Source organism: Chanos chanos, chromosome 3 (genome assembly GCF_902362185.1).
Source record: "Chanos chanos chromosome 3, fChaCha1.1, whole genome shotgun sequence".
Lineage (NCBI taxonomy): Eukaryota > Metazoa > Chordata > Actinopteri > Gonorynchiformes > Chanidae > Chanos > Chanos chanos.
In genome coordinates, this window is record NC_044497.1 from 3367501 (window position 1) to 3387348 (window position 19848).

Below are 19848 nucleotides of genomic sequence, written 5' to 3' on the forward strand. Positions count from 1 at the left end.
GTGTTTCCCAATTCTCACTGTTTGTCTTTGACCAATTTTACTGCATGTTTTTGGTCCCACCCATGAACACATACCCACACCCGTTAATACATCTGAATCATGCTTTCAACCACTAATCCAGCTCATCACTAGTTTAATCAAATATTTTGTTCTTGGGCTGGACCAAATGCAGAATCCTGTAGAGTGTGCACATTATGAACTCTAATACTACAAAATGCATTGCTTGATTGGAACAAACCACCTGTTTAAAATTGGGAACTGTTCAGCCAATCAGTAGATCTGAACTGTATGCTCCCCTCTACCCAAAGCTCTTGTGGTCATGTGACTCACAGTAGCCTCTCACCTTGCACACATGTACCTGTTCAGACTGACTCACCTGTTTGGTGTTGGCGCTAATTCTGTTACAGCTGTCGTGACGAAGAGACGACCTTGCAGTCGATCAAGTGAGTGTATTGCTTTCTCTCAGTCTACCTGATGAACATGTACTTATCCCCTTGGTTTCAATATAAACCTTGAGTGCAGACACAACTAGGTTTGTATATCTTAGAATAATGAGGAGTTCTGTTCCTTACGTTAAATAACCTTATCAATGCCTTTATGCTCAGTGCTGCAAAATCGTTAAGCCTCAGAGAAATGTAACAAATGAAGTATGGCCGTCAGAACCATGCCAAGTTTTCAATCATTCTATGCCAGGACAGGCCTGAAGGAGTAACATAAGAGAGTGTATTGACATTTTTTTTTGTGTATGTTTTTAGTCTGTAAGTGAACTTGTCCTCAGCCTTAAATCTGTAGGTTCAGAGCTCTAGTCAGAGAACATTGTGATTTCCTGTGCTATTACACACACACACACACACACACACACACACTGTGGTGTGATGTGCTCACTGGCTGTTTTCTGTTTTATTATATTCAGTTCAGCGCTGGTTCACAGATGGTTTCACACGTGGCCTTGTGCACTTCTTTGCATTCTTTCCTGTGTTCTGGCAACGATCTTTGCTCTTTTATATTCTTGCATTTACTGTTTTACTTTCATTTGATTTGTTTGTGTCTCTTTGTCTCTCAGCTCCTGTAGTTGAATTCCTGTCACCCCAAGAGCAGGTGGAGATTTGTATTGGACAGACAGCGAAACTGCTCTGTGAATTTAACAGCCCATTTCCTGTGGCCTCCTGCTGGATTCACAACAGAAAGAAGGTTTACATTACATACCACAAACACATGTACACACAACACACACACACACCCTCATATCCCTCTACAGCAGAGCATTTTGGCTCTGCTTTAAAGTTTAAAAGTATCAAACTTTTCTTACTCTTTGTTAAGGCCTGCACACACCTATTTCTCAAGTGAAATCAACCCTTAATGGGGACATTGAAAACCAGTGTGATGTCTGAGGGGTCAGAGCTGAAGAGTCTTATTCCACAGCTCTATTACTCAACGTTTTACCCTCCTAGATTCATCCACTACTAACTAACCAACCAGTGGGAGTCGCTAGTACAGCGGGTTTCCCACCCGCAAATACTGACAGTGGTGTCTGTGTGGATGCCATGCTAGAAGAACTGCTACCAGGACACAAACCCGGGTTCTCTGCAGTGGTGGGATTCTCAACTTCTCTTTTGTTCTAGCCGTCATACTTGGGCTGCTTGGAGCATGTTGTGGACACTGGGAAATATCACCCGATCCATATTAACCGTATTAATCTTTTCTTTGGCTTCCTTTACTTTGTCTCACCTCCACATGCACAAACGCGACCATACTGAAGTGCTCGTCCAGTGGCCTCTTAGCAGATGATAAATGATTATGTTTTCTGTCAGACTGAATGCGTCCCTCCCACTGTAGGTGGTCGTGGAAAGTCAGCGTGTGCGTGTGGAAAACAGCAGAAACAGCAGTACTTTGATCATCTCTGAGGTGTTGTCTTTGGATGCAGGAAGGTACTCCCTTTTTGTGAGGAACTACAGAGGCACAGCTCAGCACACAATCACCCTCAGTGTTGTAGGTGAGACTACAACTCCCATCATGCACCATCACCACAAGGCTTCATCTGGTTTTAGTCTGGAGCTGTTTAGACATGGTCACTGTTCTGAATCTACCATTGTTGTCACTGTTAGCCAAAGTGGTTTGACAGAGCCGCCTTCTCAGACAGATTAATGGCTAAATTCATTCAGACTGGCACTTCTTTTAACGTCACCCAACACAAAGTATGAATGTTTGCTCACACAGACTTTAAGCGTCTTTGCTCATACTTCTCCCACGTAAGTTCTGGGGGGAAAAAAATCCATCATAAGGCTAATGTCAACATCACATGGAGAGCTTAGCTTCAGATCTCGTTTCACATGACTGTATGAAGCGTTCCTTGTCAGATCCTTGTTTTGGAACTGGGATCATTCATACTTTGTCTGTGTCTCCTCCACCTCTGTGGCCTCCATCTCTATCATTTACTCTCTCCAGATCGTCCTGACCCACCAGCCTCCTGTCCATTTGTGTCCCAATTGACCAGTAGCTCCCTGGTGCTGTCCTGGTCAGGGCCTGGCTACGACGGAGGCTTAGCTGTCACGGGCTACCAGGTGGAGTGTCGAAAGGTAGGACCAGACCAGCCAGGGGACTGGACCGAGTTGACCAGCCACTGTAAGAACACCTCGTATCGGATTCGCTCAGGCCTAGACCCCCAGGGAGAGTACTGCTTCCGTGTCAGGGCCCAAAACGCAGTGGGAGCGAGTGACCCCAGCGAGGAGTCAGACTGCATTAGGATGGAAACGGCAGGTATTTCAAAAGCAGTTGGAATCAAGGGCTGCCTTTTAGAAATAAAAAATAAAAAAAGTGTCTAGATTTGTTGTGGCAGTGAATGATGTAAAAAAAAAAAAAAAAAATGCATCCTTAAGATACTAAAGTATTTAGTCATGAGTTCAACTGGTTAAACATTCTTGCAAACACAGCTAACCTAACTCTTTACATCCTTTATCTGGTTCCAAAAAAAAAAAAAAAAAAAAGTATAAAGACAGAATCTCAACTCCCCAGTATGACTGTTTTTGGCCAAAATAATGAACTACTTGAAGACTTGGTAAGGCCATGAGACAGCTTAGTGTGTGTTATTTTTGTTCTCCCACTGTACTGTGATGCTCTGTGCCTCAGGAGAACCTCAGGAGGAGCTTCAGTCATATGTAGATGTCGTTGTTGACACCAAACACAGAGTCCAAGACCATTACAACATCCATGAGAAGCTTGGTGTGTGAGTATCCAGTCATTAGATGCTTGCAAACAAACAGATGGGAACTTAACATAATCACATAGTTAACTAGACCACCAGAGTCTTAATTATAAAAACTGATTAAATGGTTTCACTGAGCCTTCGTTTTGGCTTACCACTTCAAATGTTCTGAGCGACCCCATGTGGAACCTGAGGGACTTATCTCTGAAGACTTATGACTTGTGGGACTGTTCTAGATCAATAAGCAGACTTTGGCTAAACCTCATAGAATCAACTTGAACAAATTTAAATTTGACCCTAGAAAGGCATCACGTTAATTCATTTGTGACCACTGAATCTTCACCTGCGTCATGTCTTGCTTCACAGAGGAAAATTTGGGCAGGTGTTTAGGCTAACGCATAAGGAGACTGGTCGCGTGTACGCCGGAAAGTTCTACCGGGGTCGTGGGTCCAAAGAGAAGGCTGCCGCTCGTAAGGAGATTCAGCTGATGAATGAGTTGCACCACCCAAAACTGGTGCAGTGTCTGGGTGCATATGACATTGGTTCAGAGATCGTCATGATCATGGAATAGTAAGTAAAATATCTTTTTAACCTTTTGTCCAGTTGTGGTGACAGTGGAGTTGAAAGGGTTGAAGAATAGCCTGAGGTGACCCCATGAGTGTCTCGGTGTGCTAATCTTAGAAAGAATTATAAACAAACAAGAGACGGGGACATGCTGAGGTTGTCCAAAAACTTCCTATTGCGCTGGCGGTTCGGCCTGATTTTAGCTGAACCAAACTTTGTATTTCTTTTTGCCATACAAGGTTCTTTAAAAGATTACTGTCCACGCTCTGATGCCATTCTTTTAGTCTCTGGAAAGTCAACAGGGAGCAATAACAGTGTGACCTTCAGCCCTGTGAAATACCAGGTCCTGATGATTTCGGTCTGTTTTTCATCCTGAGGCAACCAGACCATGAAATGGGGGATGATTCTTCTCAGTATGCAAATGTAGCAACGGAGAAAAAGCTGTTTGATTTAGACAAATCTGTTTATGGAGCAGGTTAACAGAATACTCTGGAGTATTTGCATGAGTTAGCAATCGAAAACAGGTGGCAATGCCATTTGAGTCAGAGAATTGCTTTCTATATCTTTTTATCAGGGCTATTCTAAACAGTCATATTTTGAAAATGATGTTTATTGGTGGGTTTTGTGTGTAGGTCTGTATATATCTCTGTACATACAGATATGCCAATCTGTACATGTCTGTTTGTCTGTGTGCGGCAGCATTGCGGGTGGGGAGTTGTTCGAGCGTATTGTGGATGATAACTTTGAGCATACGGAACCGACCAGCGCTCGGTACATGAAACAGATCCTGGAGGGGATCCAGTACATCCATGAGAAAACCATCGTTCACCTCGATCTGAAACCCGAGAACATCGTCTGTGTCAACACCACAGGAACGCTCATCAAGATCATCGACTTTGGACTGGCCAGCAAACTGGGTATCTATCCAGCCAGTCGTTTTTTTTATTTTTTTTTATTTATTTTGACACTCTCTTAAGTTACTGACAATTTTATTACATATCAAACATGTCTGAAATTGCAGAACCATATTCTTGTGTGCTCTCTCTGTTCCTATCAAACTGTGGTGAGATACCATCTCTTTGACTCTGTTTATAAACAGGAATGGGTTTGTCCATATCCCCTCGACTTTTTCTTCGCTTTGGCTTGAAAAATGAACAACGAAACTAAGCGTGCAGATTAACATTGATGCATGAAACAGAAATGTGTAGATGTTGGGCCATAACTGTCATTTTCATGTTGGCCATGGTCAGAATATTCTTAATGCTCAACGTGTGAAAACATTTTCTAACCTCAGACAAACAAACACACATGCGATTTCCTGTTAGTACAGGCGATGTTTTTCTTCTGACAGTGGACTTGGTCAGTATACACACCAATACATTATTCAAATTTAGTGCTAAACATTAGTACCGTCAGTTACACCCTATACAGGATCCGAAGATTTTCTAGACGTATTCTGATGTGTCTTGTGAGCAGTTCAGCTTAGGTAATGCTTATTCAAGCCTCAGTATGACAAAGTGATGTGACTCATACCTTTAATAACAGAAGTGCTCTGTAACCTTGTGCTGTGATTGGTTTTATACTCTGGTGACACAAAGTGCTCTGATTGGTCTATGCAGAGCCAGGAACTCCTCTTATGGTGTTGCACGGCACCCCTGAGTTTGTAGCCCCTGAGGTGATCAATTATGAGCCTGTGTACCTGGCCACAGACATGTGGAGCATCGGGGTCATCTGCTACATCCTGTGAGTGCTCATGTAGCATGGGTCTGCTATCATGGCTAAACTTGTGCAGAGGAAGTGGTATCTGTCTTCTTGGCACCTGCTGTCTTACTGTTTACCCGGGTTTTGTTTTATGTTGGCCACATATCTCTGTTAATCAGCATGCCACTTTTATTTCTAATATACTTTTATTTCTTTTGCATTGACTTTAGCAGCAGTAGTTGGATCATTTCGGTGACATTTGAAGTGGTTTAATTAAATTCAAGGTTGCTCTGTCTCTCCTTCTCTGTCTCTCAGACTGAGTGGTGAGTCTCCATTTCAGGGGAACAGTGATGCGGAGACTCTGGCTTTGGTCACTGCTGCAAAATGGGAGTTTGATCCAGAAAGTTTTGATGACATCACTGCTGAAGCCAAAGACTTCATCTCCTCTCTGCTGAAGAAGGATGTGAGGTCTGTGTAAAATCTGTGTTGTGGTCAAGCCATTCTCCCGAAACACAAACATCCTCAGAAATGGTGGTAACAGGCTTTGAATTGCTCACAGTTCTACCACAACTGGCTCCTGTCCGAGATCTGGCCATGAAACTAGTCCTTGTGAAAAAGCCAACTGCCTCCCCCACCACCACCACACAGACGCACACACACACTCTGTTCACTTGGCATAATGTTACTTTGAATATTTGTGACTGTTCAGGCACTGAAAAAAAAAAAAAAAATCATTCCTTTCGCATTTTTCTCTCTCTCTCTCACACACACACACAGAGCGAGGCTGTCATGTGCTGATGCTTTAGCCCACCCTTGGATGGCCTCTTTCTCATCCCATCAAGGCCGAGTCACCAAATCACTCAATAAGGAGAAGATGAGGCATTTCCTGGTCAAGCAGAAGTGGAAAGTAAAAAAAAAAAAAAAAAAAATCTTCATATTTTCTGCCTTATCTTCAGCCATTCATCTCCGACTCCGACATTAAAGCCTAATGTCTACGTGGCGTTTGATAAATCTGTCTGAATTCAAAAAGAGTCTCAGTGTCTGCATTAAACATATGCCATGTGCTGTTTTTACTGGTAGAAAACAGGTAAAGCGGTCCTGGCACTGAACAGGATGGCTCTTCTCTCCAACAAATCAGACACCTCAGACTCCCCTGCCAGCCCCACGGATAATGGTAATGAACACACAGACACATACACAGATGCATCGTTAACCTGGATAACCACACATACATCACATGCCTGGCCACAGAAAAGAAACGCCCAAATCCCTGTGGCATATAATTCAGTGCCTCTTTAACATGGGGTGTAGAGGTTTGTTAATACTACAACAGAGCGTGAGGATCTCAGCAGAATTACACTTCGGCTGTAACCAACACGACGTAAAAACGAGACTCTTTTTCTTATGTAGAGCTGGTTCTGGATCCAGAGGCGGAGCAGGCGGTACAGGGTCTGGATGAGAAGCTGAAGAGTGAGCCACGGTTCCACCAGGTCCTGAGCGACATCACGGAACCACAGGGATCTACGGTCCGGATGGCCTGTCATATTTACGGTACAGAATCACACGAACACCCTGTAACCCATTAGACGCTCCTGCTCCCAGCTCATTTACTCTGACTCACTGTTTGAATGCCAGATACTGCACCTTGTTGCTTCTGGTTTATTTTCTAGTTGGCCATTTGAGGGAGAACTTGGCCATTTAAGATACAGTTCACTCTTTGCATGATCCAGATAGTGAATTTACGGTCTGCTAGAGCAAACAATAATTTCCCAAGCAAGTTCCTGTCACGCACGACTTGAAACACACCATTGGATCAGTGTCAACTCCAGCTGATTTTATTTAAAACGGGGGAGTCTGACCTGTATGTTCTCTTGGGTCTTTGACGTTTCGTTGTCAGGCTACCCTGACCCAGAGGTGGTTTGGCTGCAGGACGGGGAACTACTGGAGGAGACCGAGCGTGTGCGGATTGAGTACGAGGAGAGCGGCCTCTGCACTCTGATTCTGACGGATGTGAAACCAGAGGATTCTGGGATATACAAGTGCCAAGCTTCCAACAGCCTGGGTCAGGCGTTATGCTCTGCCAAGCTTAGCGTGGAACTCTAGAGAATGTAAGCCCGGTCTCGTCGGAATTCCGCAACACGGAAGCCTGACTGACAAAGCGGAGTTTGGAGCACAGGCAAAAGGGAGCAGAGATTTTAAACAAGAGTTCTGGACCACTGATGTGTAACCTCCACTGTGTCTTGACACACACTTCTAAACCGGTGAACAGGCACAAATACAGCTGTGGCGAATCGTTATGTGCCTTCATCGAGCTGAACCAGCAAAAGAATGTTAGGCCCCGAATAACACTCTGGTGTTGTGCACTTCTCTTAAGATCGACACCTGTTCACTTACCTCACCGTTGCATTCTACTCTTTTCGTTTCTGTTTGGTGGACACAGTTTGCACAGAATTAGCACTCAGTTTCAAATCCACTTTTGAATGCACTGGTTTTGTACTGCAGCCACCTACTGGTCATTGTATGTATGACCTGAATGTAAATTCACATTTAATGCACAGAGTACTTGATACTTTTCCTCTCAACAGTTACTGTAAAGTATTCATGGATTGAGAAATGCCACACTGAGAATTGCCATTTTGTGACACTTCATGACTTTGTCAAAACTAGTTTTTAATTCATATTAATATCAGCTGAGCATTTATATAAAGTATGTTGAGTGACATGTTGCAAATATATGACTGAAATAAAGGTAAATGTATTGTACTTGACCAGTGATTTAAGTACTTTTTTTTTTTTTTTTTTATTAAGAATCATTTGTTACAAATGTCAAATCATTTTTCCTTTCTTTCTACTTTTTAAAGGACCACTGCCTGTGTGTTACTTGATCAATTTAATGTTTTAATACGACAAACTCCATTTTAAATCTTATGTACATGTTGGTCTTCAGGCACTCCAAGGATTGTCACTTTTAACCAGTCCAGAATAGCTCTATAAACCTGGTACCTGTAAAGTCTAGTCTGCAGAGTACAAACACGACTCATTCACAAAACACCTCAGGCCCTCTGTCTGTACTCACGAGTTTCTCACACGGCATCAATTACTCCCAGAGGGGAAAAAAAATCAAATAAAATTAAATAAAATTCACACTGAAAACTCTCCACCCCACCCCACCCCACCCCAGGCCTGAACAGGACCTGGTTTGTTATGAGGGCAAGTCCATAGTATTTCTGTAAGGCTTCTCCTGTTGGCTTGACCGAGATGGCTCCACCGTTGCCATGACTACAGCAGAGCGACTAAGTTCCGCCTCCAAAGGCTTTAATAGTGTTGTACAAGTGCTCACCTGTCTCCCAGCAGAGACGGGGTGACCTGTTATTTTTTTTTCTCCTCACATTGAGGAGAGTATGCATGGGTTACAGCCCAGAGCAAACCAGAGAACATACCATTCAGTCACAGTGTGGCCACAAAAAGAAACAAACATGTTCAATAACAGACAAATCCAAATCAGACCAACAGAAGGCAAGGCAAAAAACCAAAAAAACAGTTTATGTAACTATGTTGAATGTGTTTGGGTGTAGTGGAATGAGAATGGGCATGGCTGAGCATGTGTGGGTGTGGCTAAGCGAATGTGGGCATGGCTGAATGTGGTTGAGTGGTTGTGGCTATGGTTGAGTATGTGTGGGTGTGGCTAGCTATGGTTAGATAGATTTGTGCTCTCCTGTCTCGACTCCAAAGCTGACGGAGACAAACACCGACATTCAACTAGTTCACAGACTGCTTCAGTCATGTGCTCCAATATTTGGCTAACAGTAAACAGGAGACTATAAAAATGCTTTCCAGTCAGATTTCTCTCAATCAGCATTAAAACACATGTTGTGGTCACCATGTGTGTGTCTATGTGAAACCGCGACTCAGGATGCCGGACTGCCTTCTTTCTCTCTCTGTTCAATTCGCTTCTGTAAAAGGTTCCAAGCCTTCAGTACCTGAAATCGATAACAAACAAACACAATAATGTTATACTTATACCAGGTCCTATGCGTGTAGTTAAGATGTTAATGTGAAAACGCTCAGGGTCGCATGTTCAGGGGAAAGTACTCATGAAAGCACGTGTGTTAAGGTGGATGTGCTTAGGTCATCGTGTTAAGGCAGCGATTCTCAACTCCAGTCCTGGGGGTCCACTGTCCTGCACGGCTTTGTTTCAACTCAGGACTGACACACCTGATTCCACTGATCAATTAATTATCAAGCCCATGATTAACTCACTTAACTGTGATAATGAGGAGTTAAAACAAAGACATGCAGGACGGTGGGCCTCCAGGACTGGAGTTGAGAATTATTGTGTTAAGGTGAATGCCCTCAGATAACTGCGTTCAGGTGGATGTTAAGGTGAGTGTGTTCAGGTGTGCTAACCTGTTTCTGAGTGACCTCGGGCTCCCACAGTGTGCACAGGACGACGTTGGCGTGTTCTATCTGTCTCTCGTTGGACCACTGACTCTTCAGCCGTCGCACTGCATCCTCACCACTCACTCCGTCCCGCTCCACGATGCGCCTCACTGCCTGAGACAGACACACGGACACAACACAGAGTGAGAGGCTGGGAAAGCCGAAGTCTGAGATAACGAATTCGTGAAACGATCGCTCTGAAATGTACGTAACACGCAAACATGCTATTCCATTCAAATGACCCTTTTTGGTTTAAACAGCATTTGTGTCTCTGTGTGTGTGTACGTGTGAGTCGGTGTGTGTGTGTGAGTACTTATGAACAAGTGTTTGAGAGTGTGAGTGAGACTGTGTATGTGTGTGTGTGTGTGCGTGTGCATGTGTGTGTGTAATGAAAGTGATTGAAAAGACTGCAGTACCTCCTCTTCTGGAATAATGGCAACCCAAACCTCATGCACCATGTCTGTCCACCCTGCCTCCAACAGCACTGCCGCATCCACCACACACACACGCTTACCTACACACACACACACACAGAGGACACACACGTTACCATACCTATCATAACATACACACGCCTTTACCACACGCGACACTACACACCTGCTCACACACTCTTTTCTCTTAAACACAAACAGACCTCACCTTCCTCTTTCGCCTGCTGTATTCTCTCCTTCACTAACAAGGCAATCTCAGGCCAAACTATATCAGTCAAGGCTTTTAATCTCTCCTGGAAAACACACACACACACACACACACACACACACACACACACACAAACAATTAGGACACAAGCAGATAAACTCTACAGTTGTTCTATTCTCTCAAAACTCTGCATTACCTTATTACCATTACTATTCTTTCAGAACTCTGCGTTACCTTATTACCATTACTATTCTCTCAAAACTCTGCATTACCGTATTGCCATTACTATTCTCTCAGAACTCTGCATTACCTTATTACCATTACTATTCTCTCAGAACTCTGCATTACCTTATTACCATTACTATTCTCTCAGAACTCTGCATTACCTTATTACCATTACTAATCTCTCAGAACTCTGTGTTACCTTATTACCATTACTATTCTCTCAGAACTCTGCATGACCTTATTACCATTACTATTCTCTCAGAACTCTGCATTACCTTATTACCATTACTATTCTCTCAGAACTCTGCATTACCTTATTACCATTACTATTCTCTCAGAACTCTGCATTACCTTATTACCAGTACTATTCTCTCAGAACTCTGCATTACCTTATTACCATTACTATTCTCTCAGAACTCTGCCTTACCTTATTACCATTACTATTCTCTCAGAACTCTGCATGACCTTATTACCATTACTATTCTCTCAGAACTCTGCATTACCTTATTACCATTACTATTCTCTCAGAACTCTGCATTACCTTATTACCATTACTATTCTCTCAGAACTCTGCATTACCTTATTACCATTACTATTCTCTCAGAACTCTGCATTACCTTATTACCATTACTATTCTCTCAGAACTCTGCATTACCTTATTACCATTACTATTCTCTCAGAGCTCTGCATTACCTTATTACCATTACTATTCTCTCAGAACTCTGCATTACCTTATTACCATTACTAATCTCTCAGAACTCTGCATTACCTTATTACCATTACTATTCTCTCAGAACTCTGCATTACCTTATTACCATTACTATTCTCTCAGAACTCTGCGTTACCTTATTACCAAACACCTTCCTTCCAAGGGCTCGTCTGTTTATGGTTTTATCCTCGTTCAGAATGTCTGACGAACAAGAACAGGGGTAAAAACTATTAAACCCATGCATGAGAAAACACATCTCTATGTGAATTCTACAACCACGCAACAATTCTCACTTCAATCAAAATCACAAAATCTCGTGTTTCATTTACTCAAATCTGAACACGATCATGTTCAAAGCAAGATTTCTCAACAGCCTAATATTCAGCGTTCAGCAATACTCATGGCAGTCACCAATTACTGCCCTCCGGGTCGTCGCGTAACGCACATCAGCACGGGTGCCTTTTCCGTCGCTACGGTGATGCCCCTCCTCACCTTGGCCGAACTCCTCCAGCACTCTGGCGTAAGCCGCTGCCCCGGGCCGGTACGTCTCATGACCCAGCTGGTCGCTGTCGATGCGGGCGGCACCCAGAGCTTCCAGCCGGCGGGCGATGGAGCTCTTCCCACTCCCACTGCCTCCAGTCAGACCAATCACGTACGGGACAGCGGGCAGACCCGGGTGTGGCTGGCAACATGCGAGATAAACTGTGCTTTAGACCAGTGATTCTCAACTCCAGTCCTGAGGGCCCCCTGTCCTGCACGGCTTTGGTTTGACTCAGCTCTGACACACCTGATTCCACTGATTAGGCTCATTAATCATCAAGCCCTTGATTAACTCACTTAACTGTGATAATGAAGAGTTGAAACAAAGACAGTGGGCCCCCAGGACTGGAGCTGAGAATCACTGCTTTAGACCAAAGCTCTCATTTAAGAAAAAATATATATTTCAGACATACATATTCATCGGCACACACATGGGTTAACCTTGACAAAACTTTTAAATGTTTGAAATTGTAGGGCATAACTTAGATCAAGTGGACAGGACTGAAGTGTTTGTAGTCTTAGATGATTCTGTTACTTTGCTCTATTGCAGGGGTGGGCAAATCCAGTCCTGGAGGGCCATGGTCCTGCTGTTTTTCTTGTCGACCAACTAAGTACAGTCTCTGATTAGCTGAGGAGCATGCACACCTGTTTTCAAAGTGAAAATCAACAGGTAGCTAAGAGGCGAAAACAAAAACCGGCAGGACACCGGCCCTGCAGGACTGGATTTGCCCACCCCTGCTCTATTGTCTAGATCAGGGAACGCTACATTGTGGCCAAATATGACACACACACATATAACACAAACAACCCTTACAACTCACACAACCTCCACAGGATCCGTGTCCTTCTCTCTGTGTGCCTTATCCACTGTACAATGTAATGTGTTTTCCTCTAAAACTTCAACTTTCATGACACATCTTTCTCAAATAAACTCTAAAGCTGCAAATGCAGGAGAGAGGATCCAGCAGACATCCTCACAGACTCTCTGACCATTTGACAGACCATTTAAACTGTTACGCACAGAATCTCACCCTGACAAATCTACAGCACAGAATCTCACCCTGACAAATCTACAGTACAGAATCTCACCCTCACAGATTTACAACACAGAATCTCACCCTGACAAATCTACAACACAGAATCTCACCATGACAAATCTACAGTACAGAATCTCACCCTGACAAATCTACAGCACAGAATCTCACCCTGACAGATCTACAACACAGAATCTCACCCTGACAGATCTACAACACAGAATCTCACCCTCACAGATCTACAGTACAGAATCTCACCCTCACAGATCTACAACACAGAATCTCACCATGACAAATCTACAGTACAGAATCTCACCCTCACAGATTTACAACACAGAATCTCACCCTGACAAATCTACAGTACAGAATCTCACCCTCACAGATCTACAACACAGAATCTCACCCTGTCAAATCTACAACACAGAATCTCACCCTCACAGATCTACAGTACAGAATCTCACCCTGACAAATCTACAACACAGAATCTCACCATGACAAATCTACAACACAGAGTCTCTCGCTGACAGATACACAGCATATAACGGACAGTCCACTGAACTGAAACAGTAAGTAAAATCGAAACCATGAGGCCTTAGACGTTAATCCATTTTGCTAAGGCTGAACCAGCATGACTCTAATAACCTCTCTGATCCATGCGACACACACACACACACACACACACACACACACACACACACACACGGAGTGATACAGTGTACACAGTGATAGTAGATGAAGTCATTCATGGGGTCTGTGAAAGCAGTGATGGATAGAGGAGAGGACAAGGTGGTTCATACATGGATGAATGAAGATTTGAAAAAGTGCATGTACAGATCCGCTACAGATGGACAAATGTCAGATGGACAGATAGATGGACAGGTGGACAGAAGGATGGTGGCTATGGTGGATGGGTGGGTGTCTGGATGGAGCTACCATTGGAGGTTTGAGCAGCGTGCCCAGGAGTCGTGAGCGCAGACTGGAAGAGCTGATCTTTTCCTCCTCTATGTCCGTGTGATGGGCGTCTTTAATCAGCTGAATCTCATACAACACCAACTCTGGCAAACCCTGTGAAAAAAATAAAATCAAATAAAATAAAACATGGCTCACAGCAGAAATTCACGACGTTTACTGCCCCTCTCTCAGCTCCTCGAGATGGCCGACGAGTCACACTTAGGTGAGATATTCAAACTATTTCACATTCAGGGCCCGAGATAATGATTAATCCCTCTTCCAACCAATCAAATCAGCAGCACAAACCTTTCTGAGGTATTGTTCCAACAGACAGACCAGAGGGTTTCACTGCTCATATTATGAGATCAATCAGGAGCATGACTTTCACTGGCAGAATGCTTTCCATCTGGTCTTAAAAGACCAATAATAAATCAAGATGTTGCTTTGTCCCGCCTCTCGCGTGGACAAATGAGAATGGTGGAAGACCCCGTACTGGCTAGAACTAGGCCTTCCTTTTTCTTTAAACCCCTCTGATGTTTAGAAAACATTTAGTCGGGAATCTGCTGCTGCTGATGCCACGGTGCATCTCTGCAATCCTCACTGTGAACTCAGGCTGGCGGTAAAACAAATGGAAAAGGCATAAAATACACTGATCCTCAGATTGCTCCATCAATACAATGTTTAAATATTACTCTGAAATTTTGGACTTTGGATTGTGTGTGTGTGTCTGTGTATGTAAAATGAGTGAGTGTGTGTGTGTGTGTGTGTGTGTGTGTGTGTTGTAGTGCCACACACACACACACACTCATTTTAACATCTAAGCCAAAAAAAAAAAAAAAAAGGGAAGATCAAAGATCATTCTCTCTGAGGAGAGGTCAGTTGGACGAACCCGTTCAGTGAGGTTTGGACACTATTTAACAACAAAAGCAGCTAATGTAAAATCAGTTCTTCAGACTCGAGTCAGGTCACATCTGGACTGTGTCTGAAAACCTTTCCCAAAAAAGGCAAAAGGGAAAACTGTGAGGATGGTGAAAGAACTTTTGAGGACCGGTAAACCATGCAGAGCACGCAGAACCTGACTTCACACTGATCAGACACCCATGTACCACTCTGCTCTGGGAAAAAGCATTCCATGATTCCCAAAAGAAAGCAGCCGCGGTTTAGCATTCTTAAGTAACACAATTCAGAAACACAAAGACAAAAAAGGGACAACAGACAAAGACACATCTCACTGCATGTTACTGCAGACAGGGCAAATCATTTCGGAATGACCGGATCCGCTTACGTTTTCCAGGCGTTTCCTGTTCACGGCCTCTCCTCCCTTCCTCGTCTCCTCACTGACTACGATACACTGCAGCTGCGGGTCAGTGACGGAGGGGCCGTAGGGGTCAGAGAGAGGGACGATCTCAAACCGCAGGGAGGGCTTCACATCGTTCAGAAACTCCTGCAGTCTCCGCACACGCTCCCCAAAAGGCTCAATAAGCTCCTTCAACACCTTATCTACAGACGGACAGAGAGAGAGAGAGACACAGAGAGAGAGAGAGAGAGAGAGAGAGAGAGAGAGGGAGAGGGTGAGAGAGCGAGAGAGAGAGAGAGAGAGAGAGACAGAGAGAGGGAGAGAGAGAGAGAGAGAGACAGAGAGAGGGAGAGGGTGAGAGAGAGAGAGAGAGAGAGAGAGAGAGAGAGAGAGAGAGACAATTACACAATGGAAAAAAAAAAAGGTTTTGAAGGAACAGCCACTGATTACTGATCCTGGTTCACATTAACACTTAGAAGTGTTACATTACAGATATTTCTCAAGTCTTTAATGCATGGTTTATGTGAATAATATAGTTCTCTACCCATCACTACTCACTCTTAAGCAGCTCCTGATCACACACCCCGATGAGAAAGCGTTTATTGGCCAACAGGCAGGACACATTCAACAGGGTCTTATGGGCACCGTGGAGACGGTCAAAGGTCCCGCCCACCACCACGTCACTGTATGTCTCCATGGGTTCAGAGATAGTTTCAGCTCCCTCTTTCTCTAGGTCTGCACTCTTCACCTCCTCCAGCTGGGGGTTTAGCAGCACTGAGGAAAGACCCGGGGTGCAGACGTAGCAGTGGCCCGCATAACGCTGCAGACATTGGGCTACGAGAGTCGACTGGCCTGGGTCCTGGAGGGGGAAGTCTGTCAGGACCACTTCAGGCGAGTGTGAGAGGGCCTGCGGAGAAGGGAAGGGATTCGCTGCCCCACCCGACCCTGAGCCGGGCACGCTCGCCTGGGCGCGAACGTTGGTCAGCAGTACCCGGACATCCAGGTGCCCACAAATGTCGGCGGCGTTGCTATAGAGACGAGATATGAGGCTGGAGAGGTCCACCACGGGGGGGATGTAGACGGGACGCGCCTGGTTGGCTGTGCCCAGGTTTAAACCAGGGTGGAGGTGCACATACAGCGTCCTCTCCACCACCTGAGCAGCGGAGCTGAGGACAGGTGCGATGCGGAGTGGCAGTGTGTTGACAGGGGAGGTGAGAATCAAGATCCCTGTGCTGAACATCGACATGTTGTACCGGAAACAATGACAACACACACGCACACACACACACACACACACACACAGACACACAGACACACACCCTTCAACGTCTCCCTTGGAGGCAGGAGGCCTAAATGGCAAAAAAAAACAAAAACAAAACGAAGGTAAATACAATACCATCAAGTTCTACATTACAATTACATATACTCATGCCACGATGTAAAGGTAACAAGACAACAAAATTCTCTTATTTCTAACTTACTGTAGCTCCTAAAACATTTTACCTGAAAGCAGCTCTTACTACCTGTGCGGTACACACAGCAAAATGATTGCGCAATCCCTCTGAAGTTACACCGTCCGAAGTGAAGTTACATCATGCGCAAAATCATTTACTTTCTCAAGTTATGTGAACGTTCAAGCAACTGCTAAATTCTGTAGCTGGAACTACGTTTTGTTTCTCAAACATTATTGCAGATGTTCAGTCAGCACTGATATAACCATACGGAGGTACTCTTTGATCGAGTAAACTGACTTTGAAAGCAAAAAAGAAAATGTTGAAGATGAGCAGTCAAACTGCTGCCTCCTCATCCTCATCGTTATTTCAGGCTAGGTTGCTACTGACTTTGCAAAACACGCCAAAATTACATGTCAATACCTTCTCGCCACGTCGTGTCAAACCGTCTTACGCTGACTGAGATGTCGTCCGAATACTTCGTTAGACTAATTTCTACATTTTTTTCTTTCATAAAACAATTATCAATGCATTTGTTGACATTACTCTTCCTCTGAGAAACTCTCCAATGTCCATTTGACCTCCGAGTGATGAGTCATGTGAGATCGCTTTGTAATATCATTGGATGAAGACAATGGAGCGTCGTTACAAGGTTTACTGGGAAATGTAGTACCTATAGAGACAAGCGCTTAAGAGCAATATTTGCATCCAAAACTTAATTCTAGAATACTTTTAGGTTTGATCTCTTTTGGTGTTATGTTCTAGCTTTCCTGTCAACGCACTCATGACATTCAAAGAACTGTTAAATTAATCCAGTTGCTGTGTAAGTCAATACGACTATTTTCTGCTATATAGTTTACTCGTAAAATAAAATTATCTGTATACTGTGCAAAAATTAATGATATTGATGACCGGTGCTGGCTTTGATTCTAGAGTATTTTTTGTGTGTGTTTTGTGTGATACTTGCGCCCTTGATGCTGCGGTATAAAAGGACGGGCACTTTTCGCGCTCAGTAGTCGAGCGCGTGGAACCACACGGATCAGGTAGGTCACAATTCTTTGACGCGACACTGGAAATATTGAAAATCATTTTCACAGTGTTTTGTGTAATACATTTTGATATAAAAATTAAATAATCTAATTTCTCTAACTACTTTTTAAAATAAAATCATATATCATTCTTGTATAGTTTTGTAATCTCTGGAAACTGTTACGTTTTTTCCCCCCCTGTATATTATGTTATTGTCTTGTTATGTTGAGAAACAAGGAATTTGAGCCACGAGTAAAGAAACAGTAAAACTTTAGTGTGAATGGTTATCAAAGTATCAGTGTCACTCATAACAAGTTGCAAATAAATTGTAAATTCGTTTCACAATTGCATACTGCTACCACTAACTACTACTACTACCACTACTCTCTTCCTTTTCTCCTTGTTATATAAGTTTTATAATAACCTCATGACTCAAAAATCATAAAAAAAAAAAAAATGTCAAAGTGAACAATCAGGTTGGAAAGGTGGATAACACAGCACTCTGTACTACAGCTAGTCTCAGATACTTCTCCAGGATGAAGCGGGTTGGGCAAGCTGTGTTGGTTCTCTGCATGGCATCTCTCCTCGTCAGTGTTCATGGCAAGTCCATCCCATCAGACAGGTACCGGACACTACAACACGCAAGGAACCGGGACCTGGTGAGTTACCCACTTAACTACGATGATCGGGGAAGACTAGTGTTCAGTGTTCTGAATCAGTGTTCTGCTGAAAAGAATATTGTAACACATTTTCATACATGCTGGCAAAACTTTGCTTGATGGAGTTTTCACTTGTTATTTAGCATGGTATGTAAGGCCATTAATTAAAACTCTCAAATTTGTGTTTTGTATTACTGTTTTGATGAAAAAACAATATATAAACAATAAAGATCAATCATTTTAAAATCAGAAGATCAAGCTCATGCTCTCATTGGATTTTTGTGCTATAAGACTATTCTGACTTCAAGCAAAATAAACAGCAACGTAAAAGGATACAACAGTTCCTCAAATCTAAGGTCACATTAGTTTTCACCAGTTACATAATTAACCTCTGTCCTCAGTTAACGTCTATTTCATTAAAACTCTTGTTCTAGTGTGTTTATTTCATGTTCAGTAATAATGTGATAATTAAAGAAATCCAGCAACGCGGAACATATTCCTGCTAATGAGTCTCTCTCTCTCTCTCTCTCTCTCTCTCTCTCTCTCACACACACACACACACACACACACACACACACACATACACACACACACACACACACACACACACACACACACACAGTTCCTGAGTGCTTTGCAGTCTTATTTCGGTGAGAGAGGGATACATGTGGACCGCACAGCTCCAGCCTTTCCTGTGTTCCCTCAGAAGAACATGCAGACAAAGGCAGAAGCCAGGGGTTGGAGTCAGAAGTCCCAGCCCTTGGGATAAAGTCACATGACAACACGACCAGGTCTATGAGCATGTAGTGGTCCATCCCGCAACATTCAGTCTTTTCAGTGGAGAAGAAGTCATGCAATGCAAGTCATACAGCGTGAATTAGAAAAAAAAAACAAAAACAAAAACAAACAAAAAAACATGCACTCTGCTTTCCAATAAAAGGTTTTACCAGAAAGCAGAGAATTTCTTATTTTGTGTAGTTTATTTGTGTGACCTTGAAAACAGGAGTGTTGGACTTGTAGATTTCCTGATTGTGTGATTATGTCACTGCAAATTAAATGTAACAATACTGCATTGCATTAATTGAATTTTAATATTTAACAATTGAATTGTTTACAAATACCGGTTCACTCAAAACATTATTTTTGATAAATCTTACAGTTTAGATAAACAGGAAGAGTCTGTGAACACATATTTTAAAGATTATTTTCAAACTTTGCTTAAAAAATCCTTTGTAACATCCTCTAAAAACACTTTTATGAGTGTTTTTAGAGATATTATCAGATGTTCTTAGGTCCTATGTTCACATTTCAGGATCAGCAAACTCCTTTCAGGTGAAAGCAAAATGAGTCACTTCACACATCTAAATAGCATAACCTTAACCTTAACCATTGTTACGGCTCTCT

At 43.2% G+C, this 19848-nt stretch overlaps 2 protein-coding genes across 2 annotated transcripts in view; one reads left to right on the forward strand and one right to left on the reverse strand.

Annotated features, from left to right (window-relative positions):
- Positions 1-7570, forward strand: part of LOC115806352 (myosin light chain kinase, smooth muscle-like) — an 8387-nt gene extending 817 nt beyond the window's left edge. Inside the window, exons 3-14 of the mRNA XM_030767026.1 lie at positions 1064-1191; positions 1837-1993; positions 2446-2771; positions 3141-3223; positions 3569-3772; positions 4466-4683; positions 5386-5509; positions 5783-5935; positions 6245-6374; positions 6548-6641; positions 6896-7018; positions 7365-7570. Of these exons, the coding sequence (XP_030622886.1) occupies positions 1064-1191; positions 1837-1993; positions 2446-2771; positions 3141-3223; positions 3569-3772; positions 4466-4683; positions 5386-5509; positions 5783-5935; positions 6245-6374; positions 6548-6641; positions 6896-7018; positions 7365-7570 (1946 nt within the window). The remainder of the gene's footprint in view (positions 1-1063; positions 1192-1836; positions 1994-2445; positions 2772-3140; positions 3224-3568; positions 3773-4465; positions 4684-5385; positions 5510-5782; positions 5936-6244; positions 6375-6547; positions 6642-6895; positions 7019-7364) is intronic.
- Positions 7571-8643: 1073 nt separating this feature from the next.
- coasy (CoA synthase) lies at positions 8644-17325 on the reverse strand. The gene is made up of 10 exons (XM_030770097.1): positions 17180-17325; positions 15864-16654; positions 15294-15508; positions 13991-14122; positions 11976-12165; positions 11620-11684; positions 10550-10634; positions 10324-10421; positions 9875-10021; positions 8644-9447 (listed from the first exon to the last, which is right to left on the reverse strand). The coding sequence occupies exons 2-10, from the start codon at positions 16549-16551 to the stop codon at positions 9376-9378; spliced, it is 1692 nt and encodes a 563-aa protein (XP_030625957.1). The 5' UTR covers positions 16552-16654; positions 17180-17325; the 3' UTR covers positions 8644-9375.
- Between the last annotated feature and the right edge of the window lie 2523 nt (positions 17326-19848).

What these genes read in the sequence shown, in the direction of transcription:
- coasy (XM_030770097.1), bottom strand. Translation starts at nt 16,551, where the DNA reads ATGTCGATGTTCAGCACAGGGATCTTGATTCTCACCTCCCCTGTCAAC. An exon ending in GGAAGGTGTTTGGTAATAAG is followed by an intron (nt 10,635 to 11,619) that starts GTAACGCAGAGT and finishes TGTGTTTTCCAG; the next exon opens with GAGAGATTAAAAGCCTTGAC. An exon ending in CCGAGGTCACTCAGAAACAG is followed by an intron (nt 9,448 to 9,874) that starts GTTAGCACACCT and finishes TATCGATTTCAG; the next exon opens with GTACTGAAGGCTTGGAACCT.